The 22,624-nt window shown below is 42.5% G+C and overlaps 1 protein-coding gene and 1 long non-coding RNA gene across 3 annotated transcripts in view; one reads left to right on the forward strand and one right to left on the reverse strand.

The window, feature by feature from the left end:
• The first annotated feature begins 362 nt into the window (after positions 1 to 362).
• Positions 363 to 22,624, forward strand: part of LOC138968824 (uncharacterized) — a 117,419-nt gene continuing 95,157 nt past the window's right edge. For both annotated transcript variants that reach the window (XR_011456290.1, XM_070341475.1), the window contains exon 1: positions 363 to 867. Coding sequence is in view for 1 of the 2 variants with exons in the window: in XM_070341475.1 (XP_070197576.1) it covers positions 378 to 867 (490 nt within the window). In the remaining variant the exon portion in view is untranslated. The remainder of the gene's footprint in view (positions 868 to 22,624) is intronic.
• Positions 17,292 to 19,645, reverse strand: LOC138968823 (uncharacterized). Its single transcript, XR_011456289.1, has 2 exons — positions 18,435 to 19,645; positions 17,292 to 18,342 (listed from the first exon to the last, which is right to left on the reverse strand). It is a non-coding gene; the product is annotated as an uncharacterized lncRNA (long non-coding RNA).

The following is a 22,624-nucleotide window of genomic DNA, read 5'->3' on the forward strand; positions in this document are numbered from 1 at the left end:
TAATGTTGTTCCTATGCTGTACATGTCAAACATGGAATTCTTTTTCAGATTTGTTGCTATCACTATCAGTATACATGTATCATGGCTCATTTTCACATGCTTGCAGTCCTGAAAGCCTCTCTCCTCTCCAGGTAAAAAAAATAATCTTTTCCCCCTCTCCATACACATACCACACGCTAAACGCCTTCGTAACGCAGGGCAAAACCCTTTGCACCGAAACGCGGTCGCATCACACCTGTTCCTAAACCGCCCGCAAAACTCCTTTTCCGCAAATCGGACGCTCTTCAAATTTCTTTGTTTTTGAAACCCGTTCAAAAAACAATACCTGAGATGATTTTACTTTTTTTTCCAGGCCTGCCGCTGAAGCTGTAGCGAAGATGTCAGCGAAGGGGGGACGACGAGAGCCGCTCAAGCGACAAGGAAGCTCAGAGAGAAGAGCTCTAGCGAAGAAACACCCTTCTCGCGCGAAATGGAGCTCGGCTGTAAAACGCCTCTCTATTGGCAACTTGAGCGCCACACTACTAGCCAATGAACAGGACGAACCCTTGACAGCGCAGAAGATTGTTCGTCTGCTAACGTCTCCCTCCGCCGCGAGCTCAGTCAGCCTATACGCTGTGCTGATACGGCTGTTGGGGAGGAAGCGCGAGCCAGAGAAAAAAGAATGGCTTTCTGTATTCCTGGAGAACCATGGATTGGAAGTACTGTTCGAAAATTTGGAGGCTAATTTTACGCGGGGAGGAAATAGCAGCTTTTACAGTGTACTCCTTCAGGCCTACTGTGTGAAGTGTCTGCGAGAAACCATGGATAACCAGACTAGTTTGGAGTACATTATTGAAAATGAAGAGTTCATTGAAAGATTTGCTACAGGTAAGTGCCCGCGTTTTCTTTTCATATAGACATGTTAACGAGTTTTTAATCTATTGACATTTGAACAAAAAGTGATTGAAAACGTTTACGTCATCCAACAATGAACACACGAAAGCGATATGGAACTTTTTCAGCTGGAATCAAACTGAAAAAAGCATTTTTTGGAACCAGGTGACGGACAATAAGCTGAATGGAAAGAAAGACGAGTGCACGGTAAAGGGGGTAGGGGTGGCGTGGCGTTCTTTTGGGTACGATACATTTAGAACACGTGACAGAGACATAGTGACAATAATGACACCTGACACACTTTTTTTACTTTGGGGACTGACAAAGCTTCTGCAAATCACAACAAGTTTTGGTGCAAGTTTGCCCACGAAAAACACATTCTGTGTTGAGAAAACAAAGCTTGATTTGTTTTTCAGTAAATGTTTGTCTTTTTAATAATTTTTTTGATTTTTATAGATTTCATGCAAATGTTTGTTTCAGATTAATATTTCAGGTTGTGAAGAAATGTAGTCATATTTAAACGCGTAAAAATAGAATCTGATTATGATTTGTCAACAGAAAATAAAGTTCTCTGCTGTCTTCCGATCGCGCGTCAACGTAACTTTACGGTGCTGTGACAGAATAAATTACCCGTGTTACTGTATTGTTTATAATTATTACGAGTAACAACAACAACAACAACAACAACAACAACAACAACAACAACAACAGATGTTTAAACAGTACACTTAAGGCTAGTTTTTGGTAAGAAAAATAAATGGAATCAACCGTATAAAACGAACTATATAAACACATTTGTTTGATGATTAATCTTTGAAGATTTTAGACTTATCAAAACTGTCTTTCTTTGGTTATTTTGTGCTAAATATTTTGGACAGTGCAGCAGAAACACATACCACCCTATCACAAAAGAAGGACCGCAGTTCAGTTCTTTCTTCTTGAACAGCAAACTGCATCTGTCATACAAACGAAAAAATTGTCGGTTCTTTCGACACAAAACTGCCTATTCCTAGCCCTTAACGTTTTTATAAGTAAGAAAGTGATAATATATCCCCGGCGTTGAAAATTTTAGATTCGTGGCAAGTGCATTTAAATGTGCATTGATCATCTATTGACGTCGGATTGTTGAATTACAATTTTAGTAATGAAGGAATGTTTTATTCAACGGATCTTAATTTAAATTCGTATTGTAATGCCGTGAAGGTCGGAGCTAGTAAATGTTGAATCTGCTTGTTTCAAAATAAATATATACATTACACACACAAGTCTCAGTTTGAGTAACACCTCTTACTCCCTGCCGGGAAGACTTGCAGACAGTATAGCGATTTGTTGAATCGTGCAACTTCTTGAAATATTGTTCTTGAAAGTAGATTGAATTTATTAGGGTTACATCTGTTTGCCATCTACATAACCCCCATTTCTCCCCCCCCCCCTTCTTTTCAAATTATTTTTAAAACCTTCTGCCTGATTCACTTATATTTATACCTGAAACAGGTCCAGACGCTCTACGTGTACGAGCTAGGGATTGACACCTGCGCTAGGAGTTACGCCACATCCCCCAACCCCTCCACCACCTACCCCCCCCCCACCACCCCCCCCCCCCCCTGGGCTACAACTCCATCCCCCAAGCCTCACCTTCTCCCGCCGCCCCCCTACCCCGACTTAGTGACACCCCCCCACTCCCGAAAAAAAAGAAACATCTACGGCCATTACAACCCTCGGCCTTCCGATTTTTTCTTCTTTTGTGCTTCTTTCTGACTTACCTGTCCTTAGCCCAGCTGTGGCTCAAACTGCCCACACACCTATAAGTCAGCTGTCCGTCACTTTTCCCACGTGCACCTGCGAAACTTACCTGTGTTACCTGTCGTTAGATACTGGACTCGGCCGGCCGGACAGATGGAAAGATAAGCTTTACGGAAGTGGTGATATATGCCTGCGTGTGATTATACTTGTAGATTGTGGGGGGTTTAGCGAGGGAAGCGGTAGAGCCCCGGGGCCCGCTGTGTTGGACACTGTGTCACGACAAGATCGCGGTTATATCGGTTTTTTCTATATTAAATCTGGACACCAGCGCTTCTGTTAAAATTCAATCTCTGGAAGCGTGTCTTTGAAAACTCACCAAAGAACACTTGGTGAATTTATTTCTTCCCGAAACTGCTAATGATGCCAATAATCATCATCATATCCACGTGAATATCCTCTTATTATATGTATGCATGCTTGTCAAGTTATATTTTCCGTTGCGCAATGAACAAATACATGACAGATGTACACAATTGGCATTTGTCTTCGTTTGACAGAAAAGCCCTATAATTTTGTTTTGATATATATTAAATAAGATATGCAAGCACCAGGCATATGCAGGTATTCTATGGCGTCAGATAACACAGACTGCTGTCGCGGAACCAGCTGCGAACACAAGTTGAAAAGACTTTGACAGAAACCTCCCTTGCAGCTGCGAATTCGGCGTGTAAATACAATTATTAGCTTAATTATTATTTCTACCTGAGCGTGACAGGTGTGCAGAATCTCAATAACGCGTGGTCGACAAAGCAAACAGAGCATTGAATGTGCAGAACAAGTCTGTTTATCTTCAGCTGTGCGATGTCGGAACGAAACTTGATTCACCGGTTGTATAATTATTTGAATCGGCGGTTGTTCTGGTAAGATCAACTATATAGGCATGAGACCAAGGGTAGGGCGGATGGTGGCGAGAGAGGTGAAGGGACGGGGAATGTTTACAGTGCCGTGAGCCGGGCTGTGAGCAGTGCCCGCCAATGACAATGTTTAGCTCAGGCTCCGTCGCGGCAGACGCTCCTTAGTTCTATGCAGGAAAATGCAGCGCGCTATTCTGGCCATCTGGCCAACTGTCGTCCTCATCTCTAAGGCAGACTGATACCAAGAGGTGTAAGTTACACCCGCCTTCAGGCTCAGGCATTTTCAAACGCTCGACTCAAGACTGTATATAAAAAGTTTGGCGGGCTTCCGTCCCCCCCCCCCCCCCCCCTTTCTTCGGAATGTCAAATGAACCATGTTGAGTACTACACATTCTTTATGCCGACAGTCAGAAATCATTTTCTCCGGAGATTGTATACACTGAAGACCGACGACCACGATAAACAAGAGACTCGGCAAAAACACAGATAAAATGAAATATACACAGCTACAGCATGTAACATAATTATGGGTAACTGGAGTGAGCATGGACATTAATTCTCTCGTCACCTGCTGACAGTGGACATGAGAGAACTGATAGTTGTCTCACGATTACACGCGGACAAGCGACAATCTCCACTGTCTCTCCATAAATCTTCCCTGGCCTTCCATGACATGGCTCAGGTTAAACTTTGGACTATATATATGTTCGTGGTTGAGTAATAATCTTAGCCAAGGAAAGAAAGACAAAAGATGCTTTTTTTTTCTTCTTCAATTCAGGGATGTCGTTGACGTCAGCAGCCGACAGAATGGCGAAACTTTTTTCAAATCGCCGAAAACGTTGCCGACATTTCGGCAGATGAACCAAAGACGCCCGAAACTTGTATGCCTAGTTCGGCACATTTGCCGAAGTAAATGAATACTATGAACATCCCTGAATATAAATAGTGCGAACACGTATTGTGAAAGCTTTTGTAGCCCAGATTTTGAACCCCTATACTGAAGCTTTCATTCACGTCAGTTTCATTTTATTCAAACTTTCAAAGCCATTTTGGGCACTCCACTTGAATATTTGACACACTTCAAGTTTCGGATCAAAGATCTCTTGTACAGTACATGGGGTCACATGACCGCCGCTGAAATAATGGTCACAATACTTTTTTTGTGCTCAGTTTTGTTAAAAGGAAGCACTATATATCTGTTTTTCTCGAAGAGTTTTGGACACGCCGTAGTAAACGTAGTAGTTTTGGTACGCCGTAGTAAACGATCGATACATAAGTGATGACCCAGTTGGCACGCAGTCATAGAAAAAAGGACCGGTAAAAACTAGACTTGCCCAGACAGAAACAAGATATAAAAGACGACATCGAACGAGATTGAAACCTGAAGTTCAGGATCTGACCGATCATTATCATTTTTACCTCGAGAAACAGCTGGTTTTGGCCCGCAGAGAAGCCGCCTTGCGTCATTTCGTTGCAAACGGCCTCTTGTCACGTCATTTTGGAATGGATATTTATGTTTGTTTGTCTAGTGAAGTCGCTACTGGCGCCTCAAAGTGAAATTGATATCATTTTTTGTTTGTCAGGAAGGGGCTTTATTTTAAAGTGTTTGTTAAAATTCGGTTTAGGGTTAGGAAACGCTGTGTTGAAAGAAGTACAGGTGGACGGGGTTTCAGTATAGGTCCCGCATGCCTCTTTCCCGTGAAGAATGTATTCTGTGGCTGTCACATGTAACGTGAAGTTGCGTGTGTGTAAGCGGTTGTGGGTCAGCCTCATTCTTCCTTTTTCTTAGCCCCCCGGGCCCCTTTCCCCCCCCCCCCTCCTCGCTCTCTCTCTCTCTCTCTCTCTCTCTATTATTTCTCCTTGTCTGCCTCTCTCCGCCAACCAATTTTAAGTGACTCTCTGCATGGCTCTTTGTGTGTGTGTGTGTGTGGGGGGGGGGGGTTGCGTGTTTGTGTGCGTGCGCGCGTATGTGTATGTGTCTGCCAGTCCGTCTGTCTGTCTGTCTGTCGTTCTCTCTCTTTTTCACAATCTCTCTTTCTCTCTTATATATATATCTATATATGTGTGTGTGTTTCCGTCTGTCTGTCGTTCTCTCTCGTTCACATGCGTGTATGTGTGTGTGTGTGTGTGCGTGCGTGCGTGTATGTATGTGTGTGTTTGTGTGTGTGTGAGTGTGTGTGTCCAGTTAGGGGCAGCGAGCCAGGGAAAAGCTTGCTGTGTCAGGCGGTCCTATCCGACCGACCGTTAGCCTTCCGCTTGACACATCGCCAACACCACACAGCGACACACACACACATAGAGAGAGAGAGAGATGGAGAGAGAGAGAGAGATAGAGAGATAGAGAGACAGAGACAGAGAGAGGGGGGAACATAGAGAGAGAGAGGGACAGAGAGAGAGAGAGAGAGAGAGAGAGTGAGTGAGAGACAGAGAGAGAGAGAGAGAGAAACAGAAAGAGACAGAGACACAGAGACAGAAACAGAGAAAGACAGAGAGACAGAGCGACAGAAAGAGAGAGAGAGATAGTCCCCTTAAACCTGTTCTCACAGGTAACCGAATGCATAGGGAAAGTGTTACAGATGTGTTCAAACTAGCACGACGACATCCGAATCAAAAGATGATAGTTTCAAGGGCAATAGAATCCCAAAGCCATCCTTGTTTCTCAGCATAATAGAAGGCAGAGGACAGCATCTATCATCTCGCTGTACATTTTCTCAGCTTTCTTAGGCTAATAAAAGCATTTCTACTTCATCCTTCATGCACATTTTTCGTTTCGGGCAGTAAGTCTAGCTGGGATGTTGTTGAAGTAACAAAATGTATTTTGGGAAATGACGTCCATATATAAGAAGCTTTCACAGGTGCTGACAATTAACTCCAAGCAAAAAATGAAATAAAAAATTACACAGTGAGGCGTGGGCGTGTGACGGTTGCCCACCTGAGTAACAACGCGTACACGCTGCTATTAATCATAGGCAAAGCTTCATGAAGTCGACTTTGAAGTTTACTGCACGAAGCCATGGCACGAAATGTTTGCAGAACGATTTAGCTTTTTTTCTTTGCAAGACAATCGGTTTGAAATAATCGCAAGTCCAGCTGCTGGGAAAACACGCACAGCCTCAAAGATTGCCTGAAACAGTAAACGGGACTCTGAAACTTCGAGTTGACGTGTCAGTTCAGCTGAGCAACTTAATGCTTGCACTCGCCCAATGGGTGTATGTGTGTGTGTTTGTCTGCATGTCTGTGTCTGTCTGTGGCTCTATGTCTATCTGAATGTCTGTCTGTATATATGTAATCTATGTTTGTGTGCATGCGCGCATGCATATATGCCATATGTTGTATCTCTGTGAATGCCTGTCTGTCTGTAACTGACTAAATATGCGCGTACATGTCTGTTGGTCTTGACGAAAACATACGGTCTGTCTTTCTGCATTGAAATTAGAGCTGTATAAAATTAGAGCTGTACTACATGTCTGGTCTGTGTCTGTACATATTCTGTGTCCACATACGCCCCTCACTCTCACCCCTTCACCCATGTCAGCCTGCTTCTCTTGCCCTAGCTGTTTGCCTGAGCATGTCAGTAATTTTGTACCACTTTCTCCCCATATCCACTTTCTCAAGCCCAGGGATTTTGAGTGCCTACCGTAAAGTGTGTGCCCTATAACCGGGCCCTCTCCCTGTATGTGCTGGGCCGGCCCGAGAACATGATGTCACACACACAGGCTTGACCCCGCTTGTTTAACTTCAGAATATTTGGACATTCATGCTGAGAAGAAAAAAGAGAAAGTGGACAGAGTCAGAGGGAGAAAAAAGTCTTGGTTGCTGCAACCTTTGAACAGACGGGTCCTAGCTTGCTAGTTTCTTTTTTTCTTGTTCTTCTTTTTTTTCTTGCCCCTTTTCTCTGCTGGCTGTGACTTGTACAGCAGAGCCTGGCTAGGAAAGAACTGTACAGGGAAGTGTTTGTACTTCTTTTTAACGAGCAGACAAAAATTATATGCAATTGATTATGTAGAGGTAGTTTCGTTCGTATTTTGTTTTGAAAGTTGTTGTTTTTTACCACCGTAATGTTGTCTTTTTGTCTTTTTTCTAAGAGTCGTACTACACTGTATCTGCATTCATACCCCCTCCAGCCTCATCCTCTCTCCACACATTTAGTGTCAGCTTTCTTTTCTGTCCCTCTCCATCTCACGCCTTGAACTGCTACATCAGCAGCTTAATTGTGCCCCACCCACCTAGTTAGAGCAACTGTCAGAAGATACCCTTTGCAATGTCGAGAGTCCAGTTTCTTTGCCCGTACCGCATTCTTCACAATGAAAGAGACACTTGGCGACACGCTCATCTTACCTACCAAGTGGAGGACACCCACCGGACTAAATAGCCTCCTGTGGAGCCATCTCTTTCTTTCAATTTATGGCTAATTTACGGCTTTGACTTTGAGCCTTCTGCACTGTTGTACCAACCCCATTGTCAGTGGACAATTTACGACGAACTTGTCGTAGAGCCTCTTGTCTCAGCGTTCGAGTGGTCAGTCCACATTCCTACTTCACAGGAGGCCGGACCATCAGTTATCCAGTGGCCGTGCTTCTTGTGCAGTCTTCCTTGAGACCCTCAGTCATTCCAGAACTAAAGAACCAACAATAAGTTTCAGTGTCAGTGTTTTCGAATAGTTTTGTTATCGTTTAGGAGAATGGTGCAATGCAGAACTTCGAATATAATGACAGTGCTGCTGCTGTCTTTTATTTAGTGTGGTCATGGCACGATCTAGACTTTGAAAAGGTTCCCAACTGGCAAAAACAAGCTCCAGTAATGACCGCCTAACGGTGTAGGACAGAACTTCTCCAGCTAAATCTGTTCGCAACGTTCACAGATACCCCTTGATTTAGTCAACTACGCCAAAGTAGCAGACACCGAAATTACAGTTTTCAACACTGCCGCTCTAAATCTAGAAGGGATTAGTACTTTAAAGGCTGCCATATTCGTAGCGTTCATTAATTAATTCATATTGTTTACATGTGCCAATAATGTTATAAAACTGTACCTAAGGGGATATAATAACGATTGGCTGTAGCTTTCGAACACAGAAAACATTATTTCAGTATTGCAAAGTGGTGTTGATAGTGTCGAATGTAAACAGAACAGTCTCAAAGTGAAAGTGGATGTTTTCCGGAAATTGCGCAGGCGGAAATATACGATCTCTCACAGCACATATTCGCAAGAATAAGGCCACAGGCTTCAGCTGACAAGCTACAAGTACATCTAATTTTCTAATAGGCCTATGTACTCACGTGTCCAGCAAAACTTTGGCGAGTTCAGTATCCCCTTTGTACTTGGTTCTCAATTTGAAGCGATGGGCCTCTGACGAAAACAATCTTTCTTTCAGCGCGACCCAGCGCTGGTGCTGCGTGGTGATAAAGCAAGGAGTCCACTTTCTCTTCTCAGCAGATTTAGTGGCCTTGACAGCTTTAGACGGGTTTACTTCTATCTTTTTTGCCATTGTACGCAAGCGCGCTTTGACTGTCTCCGACGCCATCTTTGGTTTACGAAACGGTCTAAAAATAGCCCAAGTCCTGGAGAACTGTTGCTAAACAATGCAATAAAGAATTAATTATTTCTCGTAATTGGTAAGGACTTCAAACCTAAAACTTTGCAGGAAGCTTAATTTATACATCCCCGCAACGATGGGAAAAGCCCTGGAAGTAATTAAACTAATTAAATAGGACTATATGTCAGCCTTTAAATCCAAAAATGTTTGAATAGGGTAAAGACTGGAACAAGGGAGGGTCCGGTCCTGTAGTGCATGGTCAACAGAAGGCAGTAACCTTGACTTGACCACTCGACTCTAACATGAAGTGCCAGCTGACCGTCAAGTGCATGTTGTCTACAGTTTTGACCGTTGCCCGTCTGACGAGCTGGAACGGAATTGCGACAAAAAGAAATCGGGTGTGCTCTGGTTCACAATATAAAGTTGAAGTTCTCAGTATTTTCTTTCCTTTCTTCCCCCTTCATATGGGTTTGCTTACTCTGTGTCTTGGTAGCTTCTTTGCATTTCTCAGTTTATCACTTCTTTACTCCCGCCCCCCTCCATCTTGCTCCACTACTAACCGTCTGCGTACAATGGACACTGAATTATAAACAGAGAAAACTGCGGTACCGTTGGATTCTCTCTAGGTTGTGTGTTACATTTCAACGTATCTGCACACAGTTTGTACAGTTTGCATAATTTGAAATAATTCCATCCGTTTGCGAGTTTCTTTGACACGTCTAGACTTCCACATAAAATGGCTTCTTATTATGACATAGTCATGCAAATAACCCTTTTTGTTAAGGATTCCTGTCAAAATAAAGTGACTGTAACTATGGTGCGCGAGGCGACAATCGTCCCATCTTGAGCGATTCAGTTGGAAGGGTTGTCAGCATTCTTTGCCACGATGACAAGCGCCCGTGCCTTGGCATAAATTGCCACCCCGAGTGAAACGATCTCTATCTCTGTCTCTGTCTTCTTTGTCTCTGTTTTCTCTCTTTCTCTCTCACTCTCTCTCTCTCTCTGCAGTTAAGTTGTAATATATTCTGTGTTGGCTTTCCATTGGCTGTGGGTGACAGCGTTGCGTCACATCGTGACCTGCGTGTGTCGCTGAATTCATTCGTGCGGTCAACTTTGTCTGAAGTTTCTCCTCAATGGCGGAGTAAACTGTCTGGAGGACGTTTCAAGATGTCAGTCGTAAAACGAAGGGAATTGTTTACATGTACAGAGTATCCTGCTCAGTCTTCTCAGTCTTGGAACGCAGGGAATTGTTCATATGGATACATAGTATCCTATTCCTAGCTGCTGTATGTCTCAATATCTAAGTCGTGAAACGAAGGGAATTTTTTTTAAATGTACAGAGTATCCTGTTCGTATGTTTCAGTCATGAAACGGAGGGAAAAGTTAACATAGTATCCTAGCTGCTCGTATGTCGAGCAATGGGTCTTCTCTGTGGCTGATACGAAGTTTTAGATGTGACAAAAGAAAGGCCGGAAGGTGCTTGTACTTACGATGACATACCTGGTGTTTATTGTAATGGACCTTTTGATACTTTAGTATTATGTTGCATAATGATCCATCAATTTGTTTCGTAAACGTGTTTGTCGTATGCACATTTGCAGCGGTACAGGACAGTGTGTTTTTATACCAAGTTTTAGCACAGAGAGCGCTCAGAGAGAGAGAGGGAGAGGGAGAGGGAGAGGGAGGGAGAGAGAGAGAGAGAGAGAGAGAGAGAGAGAGAGAGAGAGAGAGAGAGAGAGAGAGAGAAAGTATGTCAAGGCCTTTCTTGTACGACAACCGTACACGTCTGATAGTAAACAAGGAGGTCTTTGATCTTTTGTCAGTGTAGTCTGTAGCGACACGTCTCGACGAGACTTTAATGCGAGTTAGCAGTCCCCATAAAACCCACAGACCACCAAAGTATCCTCTCCACCCCACTCTGAAAGGGACGACGAAAAAAATGAGACTCATTGTGCTCAAACAGTGCTCTTATCCCCTGCAGACAACAATGACTCACAGCTCCATGACAATGGAACCAAGCAGGACAGCAAAGGGGCTTTGTTGCGACCACTGCGGGACACCCCTGCCCCCCCACCCCGGTCCCCCCTCGACAAAGCTCGACAAAGTTCCTCCTGTTTTCTTTTTACGATCAATACTTTGTTAGTTTTCTGCACGAGCCGTGACGAGGGCCTGCTCCCTTCGCTGGGTGACAGTGTCCCGAGGGTGACCAGGGCCTGAGTGCACGAGAAAGTTACCGACCGGTCGGGAGCCAGCCGCGGTGTTGGATTGGTTGATATTGCTTGAGATTTGTTGTGGTTTTAACGAATCAGACCCCGCGGTTTGTTCTCTCCCATTTGGGTGGTACCCTCTTTCGGTTCGTGCAATCAACTCGATTTTAAGTCCCCTGTGTTAAGTCTTTATTGTCATCACACAAATCCAAAAACAGATATGGCCTTAAGTCTGAAATGGTGTCCACAGCTGAAATAGCTGTGCAACCTTGGCTCTAACCTGATTTGTACATCAAAGAAAAATAAAATCCTTGTAAAGATTAATGAGACTTGTAAAAAAAAGTATGAAGTACACACCTAGAGAAACATTGTGTGCTCAGTTGTTGTTTTTAATGAAAATGTCGCCATTATCTGAAGTCAGCAGCACTACATTTTGGCCATTTTTTGTGACATGACCTTACAGCATATTGAAACATGGTCTACTCTGTCATATTTATGGGACAGAATGTCATGAATGACTTTTCACTGAGCCAGTAAAACTCAAATGTACCTTTGACAAAGCAAAGTTTTTGAATTTTGTCAGTGAGCCTGCAGAAAATGGGGAGACAAAATTTCACAGAAAGTTCATAACTATTTCCGTAAGACTTCATTTATGTTCACTGATCAGCTCTAAATAATAATTAAAGATTGAAACCTGATATATTTTTGTAAAAAAGTATTTTACAGTATGTTTTGCAGAGGTATAAAACATAAAAAGGGTTGTTTGACTTGTTTTTGCATGTTCAAAAGTAGTTTGAAGTTTACGTGCAGATTTTCTTGTGAAAAAAGAGTTATGAACTTTCCAACCTTTTGCCTTATAAAATGAGTAAATTGACTGGTTGGGGAACACCTAGCTTTGTAATGCATTTGGATCCACTAGCAGCAGTCACACTGAAAGTTTGCATCAAGTTCATTCATTGGTGTTTGAGTAATTGAGAAATAAAAAATTCTTGTGAGAAAGTTATGAACTTTCCTACTATCTCCACTGAGAGTGTTTTTTGTCCTTAAATGCTAGCCATGAAAGTTAAGGTTGTAGTGGAACAGCAATTTTGCATATAAAAGTACATTAGATTTAGATACTAAGCAATTTTTGTCACTAAAGTCAAGCAGTATGCTTTAGTTAGCCATTTTCTCTGTGTCTTGCGCACTAATTTTATGTGAGAGTTACTAACTCATGTCAAAACCCAAAATATATGTAAAATGACTATTTTCAGTTTCCAAATTACACTGTACCATGATTTTCATCACAAAAAGAATCTACTGGCTGCTGACTGTTTCTTTCTGAAGTACTTAGCCGTTTTGTCATGAAGTTCATAACTTCACATATTACTCAAGCTCATTTTTCAAGGGCGTGTTTAAAATAATGCCTTGTTAATAGCAAAAGAGTACATTTGACTTTATCTGGACATTTTGTAAGAAGTTTTCTGAATATCAACCCTCAAAATTACATTTTGATAATTCCAGCATGAATCTGGGTTGACTGCACGGTGTACATAACTTCACATCAACTGACCCTCAGCCCCACGGTGTGAAGTTATGAACACATGCCATGAGTACGATTTATACACAATAATTAATTTACTACACTAAATCACTACCTCAAATGATGTGCTGCTCTTCTCCAGAGTAGGCTGTTACAGTTTGATGTCATTTTTATTTTAATTTACCAGCAGATTTTAGTACGTAGCTTTTCAGTTAAATAAATGATGTGAAGTTATGAACACACAGTCAGCTGACATAAACACTAACTAAATAATGATTTCGGTAACAGTTTTCATGACTGAGTTTGGTTAAGTAAATCATTAAGTTGTTTAGAATTATTTGCAAGAGACTTTAGTTAGTTATTTTAGTATAAATGTGTGATTGATGTGAAGTTATGAACTTTCACAAGTTTCAAACAATTTGTTTTATTTTGGCAATTAAAATCTGATTTTGTAATATAAGTGCAGCTTTAGCCTATACTATAACTCTGTGTTCTCAGTTTGTCATTGTTTTGCAAATATATTATACAGTAACTGTACTAGAGACTAACATAACAAAAATTCTTGTGAAGTTATGCGCACGCTCACATTTTATGATTTTTTTTGTCGTTTGTTTTCACAAATGTTTTACTTTTATTACTTAGTTGTATGTTGATTACAAAGAGTAGCTGGAGAGAAAATAAGATGACATATGCACTTTCTTACTTTGGTTTGAATTAGCCATAGTTTGTGATGTCACGGTGTGAAGTTATGAACTCCTAGGACATTCTAAAAAAACTTTCAGTTTCTGCCAACTCTTTGAGTCAGACAAACATTTTGGTGTATTGAAATCCTTTTGATGGTACTTTTCAAGCACATTTTGCACAAAAACAGCAAAATTGTAGATTTAATGATAACTTATGCCAATATTTGCTGTGAAAAAATTGTGACAATATTAATTTCTATAAATAATACAGATAACCAAAAAATCTTCTCCACACTTCATCTTCAAAAATTACCTTCATGTTCCAGCTCACCTTTTTCAGATTAAAAAACAAAACAAATTGTTTCCTGCCTGTAAAAATTAAATTTATTATACCAATAAAAGTAAATTATGTGAAGTTATGAACTTCCCATTAATGGAGTTCACATCTGCATCATGCGTGGCCAAAACAAGTTTAACTTGCTTGAAATGCAAAGTAATTTGCTGTAGCAATTTGCTCAGATGTCTAAAACAGACCCAATACATGTAGCAACAATGATTTAACAAGTCTAAATTTTGTGACGGTGTGAAGTTATGAACTCCTGCAAACTTTTAAACCTGAATCTGTGAAGTGATCAAACATGAGTTTTCTTAAATCATAGCTGTTCCTTGCGTATTTATGCTCTAAAATACATCTCTATTTTCAAAACAAAGAAAATGTTCATTTTTAAAATTGATTTTGTATGTCACAAAAATGGACACCTATTCTGACTTTGGGCCATATACTGCTAACGTTCCAAAATTCTTAATGTTTCTCAGAAGTTTCTCCTCAATGGTATCTCCTCTACTTTGATGAACAAAATTCAAAATTACCTTCGATTCTTGTTTTTGACATTGACATCACATCCAACTTGAGGTGTCATCTGTGCGCTGAACGCGGTAGTGTGTACAAGTCAAGCGGGATAGATGCTGGGTGTTTATGGATGTTCGTATAGGGGGTCTGAGGCGATACTATACATCTGCATATCATGATGGCTCCCGATGGCCGGCTGTTTAGTTGGTCTTTTCTGTGGTCGTTCTTCGTGATGGATGGTCCGAAAATGGTGGATACACACCGGCAAGAAGAAGAAGGTCAAAAACATGGTACTCCTTGATGCACGACCTTTGAAATGCCTATCTGGATTACTGCAATGAGGTTTGCTACAAATGACGTACATCGGTGAAAAGCGGAAAGGGCTATCAAGATTTCTTCCTAAATGTTTGAATGAATGAAACATTGTATGAATATGAGGTTCCCGCGCGAATAGAAGATCTAACGAGGTGTATTTTATGCATGGTCTACGCTATACTGCAAGGCTTGGTAGATATTGAATGCAAAACACCGAGTCACGTTCAGAAACAACATTTGAAAGAAACACTTTCGGATATGCGTTATGTTCACCCAGAGAATAAGATACTATGAGTATTCCTCGCGAAGCTTACCCTTGAATGAGGGTTTCTGCTAGCTCTGCAGTGGACACAACTCGCCACGCTCGGATTCCCTGACATGGAGCTGGGTTTCTTTGACCAACGAGAACGAGAGCGTTCGCTTGGATTAGCGCTAATGTCAGCTCGACGGCTATGAGCAAGACATTAACTTCATCAAACACTAGATGGATTTAGTACCATCGGTTTTCTTCCTGTCATAGTCGCCCGTAAATAATGAGAACTAATAAAAATTGAAAGGTTAGAGTATACACCTACCTCTCACCCAGCCCAACTCCGCCCTTTTCTCTCTCTCTTTCTTTCTCTCTCTCTTTCTCTCTCTTTCTCTCTCTCTCTCTCTCTCTCTCTCTCTCTCTCTCTTTCTCTCTCTCTCTCTCTTAGTATCTGACTGTCTCTGTCCGTCCGTCTCTGTCTCTCTATGTCTCTCTGTCTCTGTCTCTCTCTGTTTGTTTCTGTCTCTGTTTCTGTCTCTGTCTCTCTCTCCCTCTGTCTCTCTCTGTCTCTGTTTCTGTCTCTGTCTCTCTCTCTGTGTCTTCGTCTCTGTCTCCCTCCCTCTCTACAATCATCGTTTTCACCACACACTTTTTCCCCACCTCACTGATAAAGATATTGGTTAGTACGCATCGCCGCCCCCTCATCAGTCAGGACATAAGAGCAATTCTCAAACGGGACTTTGCTCTGACAGTTTAAGTCAATTATGTTGTCTCCTTCACTGACGTTACAGAGCTCTTGTTGACCGAGGGATGCGCGAGGGTTTTATAAGCAGCGGGACTGTCCAAATTATGATAAGACATGACATTCGGCGTGTTTGTCCTTGGCGGGGCCAGGGGCCAGCCCCGCCCTGGTGAGCCAGGGAAGACCTTTCACTGTACTACTCGCTCAACGATCGGCGCTTGCTTCATTTCAACTTGAAAACACTTCCTTTTCTCTGTTGGTCAGTCTGTGTGCCGACGTTTTCTGAATAATGTTGTTGTTTTTGTTGTTGTTGTTGTTGTTGTTGGGTGAGAATTTCATAGCCGTTCATCATTGAAATGAACTAAGAATAAGGAGACGGGGAGAAGGAGGGGGATAAAATCCAATTTGCTGATCGAATTTGATTTCACACCTCAGAAAGGTAGAACAGGTAACGCGCGAATTCGCTGAATTCAAAAGAACTTTGAAGAATATCGATGTGAACAAAAACAGAGTCAGCTTTGGCATTAATGAAACAGCAGAGGAATCATTGTGTTGGGAAACCCTATTTAATGCCTGAAAATTCCCTGAAAATAGTGTTTACCTCCCCTACCCCTACCCGCACCCCCCCCCCCCCCACCACACACAAACACACCACCTTCCCCCCTTGTTCTACCTTAACCCCCAAGTCCTTGACTGAAAAAAAGCTCGGTGCACACTCATGTATAACCCTTCGTGGTCGGCTGGGCGTTAAACAAACAAACAAAAAACTCATGTATGAGTCGTAAAGAAAAGAGGCAGGAACGTCAAAAGCGATCCCAGCCAGGTGCGTTACAACAAGGCCAAGTTGAAGCGTGACGCAGAGAAAACAGTGGAGCTGACTCAGCCACTCAGCTCTGCGGACTCAGTCCCTCTTCTCGGGTATTTAGACTCAACAGGGAGGTCTGCCCTAAAAGCAAGGCAAGGCAAAAGATTTTATTCAAGAAACCCCACAGGGGTACATGAACAAACAAAAGAAATACAGAAAAAAAAGTGAGAAACGCAAACGGTTTCCACAAATACATATGCTCTGTTTAAAAACATATACAGTCGAACCTGCCCTAGCGACCACCTCTCGATAACGACGACCTGCCCATTACGATCACCCAAAATGACCCCCCACGAGCAGTTTTCCCCAACTTAATGCACCTTTCCATAAGGGTACAGAGTTTGATTTGAAAAAGTAGAATAGATCGAGGTGAATTACGGCTGAGTTGCACGCTGAATGTAATAGATGACAGACGAAAAAAGAGAGAAGGGGGAGGGGAGAGAGAGAGAGCAAGACATAGAGTTTGAAAGATAAAAAAGCGTAGAAAAAGATCGAGCAAAAGTATCAGAACTGTGAAGCAATGAAAAAGGACTGCAGAACAAAAAAGGAGAATGAGAGTCATGTTATACAAAAAATCGCTTTGTTGACGCTTTGATTGAAACATTTTCCTTTTACTCGTCACTAGTGCAAAGAACATACATGACACAGCGCCTACAAGTTAATTACGAAGGAGAATAGACAAGGGGAAGTTTCATAACGCTGTGTATAGTGTTTGTTTTGTCTTTGATTTTCTTGTAGAGGCGTTTACAAATATTGGGGATCGTTGAAAAAGTTATTTGTGTTTGCCTTCATTGACTTCTGTCTGTGTCATGCTTTGCTTGATGCTTCCCTTGGAAAACTGCAGTTTCGCCAATTGTTTTTAATTGTCCCAATTCTGTTCACACTGTAAGTCCCCGAAGTCGAATCTCAGTCCATGATCTCAAAAAACAACCCCAGCACATACCCCTCCCCCCCCTCACTCACCCACCCACCCCCTCTCCTACGTAAGAATAACTACTAAACTAGGGCATCTGTACGGTAGGTGCGACAAGTCACAGACCCACTGCACCACAATCACCAACGTGCGAAGGCGGTACGTAAAGCAAAACTTTGACCGTCGACGGAGTTAAAGCAACACTCAACTACAGTATGCTTATCTCCTCTGCCAATTCCCCCCTCCCGGGTAGGTCTAGTCTAAGTACGTATAGGTGGCAATGAGGGAAACGAATTAAGCATGCTAACTTTCCGCGGCTCTAATGGAGCGGACTGGGGTGGAGCGTGATTAAAGGGGTAGATGTACCCGTGGACGGCGAAAGCGCGACGTGGGTGTCAGTGGGGCAAAGGAGATATTCATCTTTGGAGGAGTGTGCGATTTACGGGAATGTGTGTGTGGGGTACATCTTTAAGTCTTCCCACAACATCGGTTAGGTTGTAAGGCTTGGCTGTTACCAGATATGTATATTAAGGTGTGGAGGGATTTTCGTTTCCAGAAGTTGACATTAGAGCTGAAATAGCAAACGAAAGGATTGTGTTGTATCTTAATCCGTGCTGTTTTCATTATATCTGGCTTGATCACGTGATACTAGGCTGTGTTGGGATTGGCCCCATAATGTAGGCCTATATCAGAGTAAAACGTATGATGCATTTTGATAATTGGGGTAAAAAGTCATGTCACAGGAGATGAGCAATATTGGAGAGTCGTGAATTCATGGTACACGAGAGCGAGCCTAATATGAATCAATATGTACTCGCTGTTGTACGTACATGTAGCAGCATACCGCAAAATCCTCACACAGCAATCAACCATTTCTTCTCGCTGTCATTGTTCCTCTTCCAAACGGCCAGACGCAGATTCTTCCATACCTTTTGAGTCCAACTAATCGCAGAGCAACCAACAGCTTCTTTTCGCTGTCATTCTTCCTCTTCCAAACGGCCAAACGCATATTCTTCCATACCTTTTGAGTCTCACTGTGGCCTCTCAGGGAACGAGAAAGCGGACAGACTGGCCAAGACTGGCAGCCATCTGGAGCAGACAAGACCAACAGTCTCTTACAGTGAAGCCAAAACCCTGGGGAAAAGACACTACCAAACCACCTGGAATGCCCAACACAGCCTGCCATCTGATGATCAGATGCCCAACCTACAACGCCATCAGCAGACCATCCTCTTCCGCCTACGGACTGGACACTGTCGACTGCGTGCCCTCATGCACCACCTTGGTCTGTCGCACACACCGAACTGCCCGTGCGAAACAGGCCCACAGACCCCGGAGCACATCCTGCAGACCTGCCCGCTCCACCAGGAAGCCAGAACAGATCACTGGCCCCAAGGTGCCACACTGCAGGAGCAACTCTGGGGCACCAAAGACTCCCTGATCCTGACCACCAGCTTTATTCAAGCTACAAAACTTGAAGTCTGACCTGAGGCAAACAAAAATCCTGGAACGCCGAAGAAGAGTCCAACTCATCGCAGAGCAACCAACAGCTTCTTTTCGCTGTCATTCTTCCTCTTCCAAAGGGCCAAACGCAGATTCTTCCATACCTTTTGAGTCCAACTCGATCTGTCATCCGAGCGCTGGACGTGGCTAACTTTGGCCACAGCTTGGCTGGACAGGCCTGGTCAGACCACAGAACAAGGAAGGCATTGTGGCCCAAACTGACCTCGCCGCGAAAGACATACAGTTGAAGCCGGGGCCGGGGAAGGTAACTTTGTACAGGGTCTATGGTCCGTATTTTTCTATCTTTAGTCGGGGAGCCATTGTTTGCTGACAGCCTCGTCCATCATTGCAAGAGAGGTTTCTTGCCTCGGGTTTTGAAAGTCGAACTGATTAAGGCGGTGTTTCATGACGGAAGTCACAGAGGCGAGTGTGTCAATATACCTGAAACAGTTTTTTTAATTTTAAGAAAGGGAGATGAGATGTCATGTCGGCGTAGAAATAGAGTTGTTCGGGGATGTTTTTAATTTTTTTGTCGTCCGGGTAATCAATCAGCTTTTCAGCCAACCCCTGTGGGGCAATTTAACTTTCAGATTAAGTTGGAACCCGAATAAGTTGTTTCTGTTTGATCAGGTCCTTTCGGTTCCACGGTCCTTTGTTAATCAGTACAGAACTAAATAACACGGTGTTGAATTTCTTCATTCAGTTTGCATTAATCCCAAAACAGAACATCAACGTGATGGCGTAAAGGCAAAAGAAGCGAAACTTGCCTTATGGAGAGATGAAGAGAAACAGAGCTAGAGCATAAAGGGGAAGACGAGTGACCAAACCGAGTCGGTCAAACGTCGCGGGGCCGAGGGAGTATGATCAAACACAAGCAGATAGCCGGCCGCTGTGTCAACTAGTCATCAAACAGCGGTGCTGTATGTCTCGCCAGCTAAAGCCCTCTTCTTTCACTTCCATGAAAACAAGATAAAAGATGACGAGGCTTTGGCGAGGGGGGTTTGTGCTGGCTAAGCTCCCTTGGCCTTGCGAGGGGCACGTTTCAGGGCCACGAGAATAGTACGTATCAGTCTACTCTCTCATCGTCTTATTCTTCTTCTTCTTCTTCTTCTTCTGCTTGCTTTAAGCTGTGAGTGGGAAGAAAAGAGGTGGGAGTAGTAGGAGGAGACAGACAGAAATGAAACTGGGGTTGTAGGTCATCTTTTGAAACAGCAACCTTTCACGATTCCGTACGGAGTCGAACCGTTGCACTGACTGAGCTAACAGCTTTTCGTCTTTAGCCTTACGTCGCAGTGTTGACTTAAACTTTGGTGTTGACTTATATCTCCTTTGTCATTCACTGGGTCACTTAAAAGGGATTTACTTTACCGATGCAGATTACGCACAACCCAGAATCGTCAGCGCCCGAGGACGATTTTTCAGTTCATTCACTCATTCGTTCATTCATTCGTGAACCTTGAGTTCGCTTTCCTGAGGTGCTATGGTGAAATTCTTCTTTCACTAGTTTTCTCTTTCATTTCAGTATCTCTCTTATCTTTTGTCACCTTCCATCTTGATCTCCCCCCCAACGTTCTCTTTTTTTTCTTTCTTTTTTTTCCCCAATAATTTGTTTTTTTCGTTGGTCCATTATTTTGTTATTGTCGCATACCCTCCCACGTACGACATTCAACTTTTTTGCTTCACTTGATTCATATCTTCCAACAACCATTCACGCGGTTACTTATTAGACCATTTGAATCAGGATTCCCGCATGTTATTTTTTTTAATGTATAAAGCAGTAAAATGCGGTCGCCCATGTTATCTGCCTATGACGGTATCAATCCCGCTTCACTTTGCAGGTTTGAAAGCTTGTACTTTTGGCACTGACTTGCAATGCATTTGATAATGATTATGTCCCCAGTAATAAGTTCAATTTTGTTTATTCTGTGGTGTGCTTGTCAGTAAGGGAAATGAGGCAGATCAGCTTTGAATGATGTTTCGAGTTTTGTATGACACTGGGTTTACGCAAGCAGTGCGTTGGAAACAATAAGAGACTGGAACCGGCGTGCTTTGTTTGAGTAAGGGAGTGTTGAATTTAATGCAGAGTAATTATAGGAGCGCGCAGACACAGTGACGTGCAGTCACGGACACAGAGCCTGAGAGACAGAGACAGAGAGGGAGAGAGAGAGAGACAGAGATAGACAGAGAGAGAGACAGAGAGAGAGACAGAGAGAGAGAGACAGAGAGAGAGACAGAGAGAGAGAGAGACAGAGAGAGAGACAGAGAGAGAGAGACAGAGAGAGAGAGGGAGACAGAGAGACAGAGAGAAAGAGAGACAGAGAGAGAGAGGAAGACAGAGAGAGAGAGCGAGATGGATGATTACTTGCATTAATCAATGGATTGATCGTTACAATTATCAGACACGTGAGGCTTGCTCATAAAGTCATCAAATAAGGAGTACACATAAAATGTTACAGAGAGAGAGAGAGAGAGAGAGAGAGAGAGAGAGAGAGAGAGAGAGAGAGAGAGAGAGAGAGAGAGAGAGAGAGAGAGAGAGAGAGAGAGAGAGAGAGAGAGAGAGAGAGAGAGAGAGCGAGAGAGAGCGAGAGAGAGAGAGAGAGAGAGAGCGAGAGAGAGAGAGAGAGAGAGAGAGAGAGAGAGAGAGAGAGAGAGAGAGAGAGAGAACGTTTGAACTTTAAACTTTATTTATTTATCGAGGGTAACAGAATAAGCAAAGTATATAAATATATGCTTTTTTTTCGTCCGGCCCTCGCCCATTGAGGGTAACTCGATTAATAACAAGAAGAAATAGAAGTTAAGTTAATTACAATACAATGTATATAATTAACATGTCAAAAAATTAAAAAGACATTTCAAAATGCATTATGAATATCAAGCAATGATATATTATCACATAATTATTTACTTGTTTCCAAGAGAAACAGCATGTACATTTCTTTGAAGGAAGTTTCACTGAATTGCATTTTAATTAAATCAGGAATGGAGTTCCACAATAAGGCGCCAGAATAAGAAAGACTTGATTTGTAAAGGTCAATTCTAGGGGTTGGGGTAATTAATTTGTTTAGCTTTATTGAATTATTCAGTTTTAAATTTGAGGCAATGAATGTTGGTGCATTCCCTGACATAATTCTATGCATCATTGCACCTTTGTTATAGGTAAATCTTGATTTGATAGGAAGAATCTTTAATTTTTTATAATCAGACGTAGAGAGAGATGCATTTTTTACAAGAATTTATTTAACAGCTCGTCTATGTAAAGAGCACAAGTGTTTCAAAGTGTTTGCACTTACAGTCCTATACTGTGGACGCATAATCAATAGTTGATTGAATATATGCCTGACAAAACAGTTTCCGTGTGCGTAGGTCTAGAAAGTGTTTAATTTTTGATAACTGATATATTTTTTTAGAAGTATTTTTACAAAATAAAAAACAAAAGAGAGAGAGAGAGAGAGAGAGAGAGAGAGAGAGAGAGAGAGAGAGAGACAGACAGACAGACAGACACACAGACACACAGAGACACACAGAGACACACACAGAGTCACACAGAGACACACAGATACAGAGAGAGAGAGAGGGAGAGAGAGAGAGAAAGATATATAGAGAGAGAAGGGAGAGAAAGAGAAAGAGAGACTGAGACAGACAGACGAACAGATGAATAAAAAAAATAGACAGAAAGGCAAACACACGGACAGACAGACAGACAGACAG

The sequence above is a fragment of the Littorina saxatilis genome, linkage group LG6 (genome assembly GCF_037325665.1).
Source record: "Littorina saxatilis isolate snail1 linkage group LG6, US_GU_Lsax_2.0, whole genome shotgun sequence".
Taxonomy (NCBI): Eukaryota; Metazoa; Mollusca; class Gastropoda; order Littorinimorpha; family Littorinidae; genus Littorina; species Littorina saxatilis.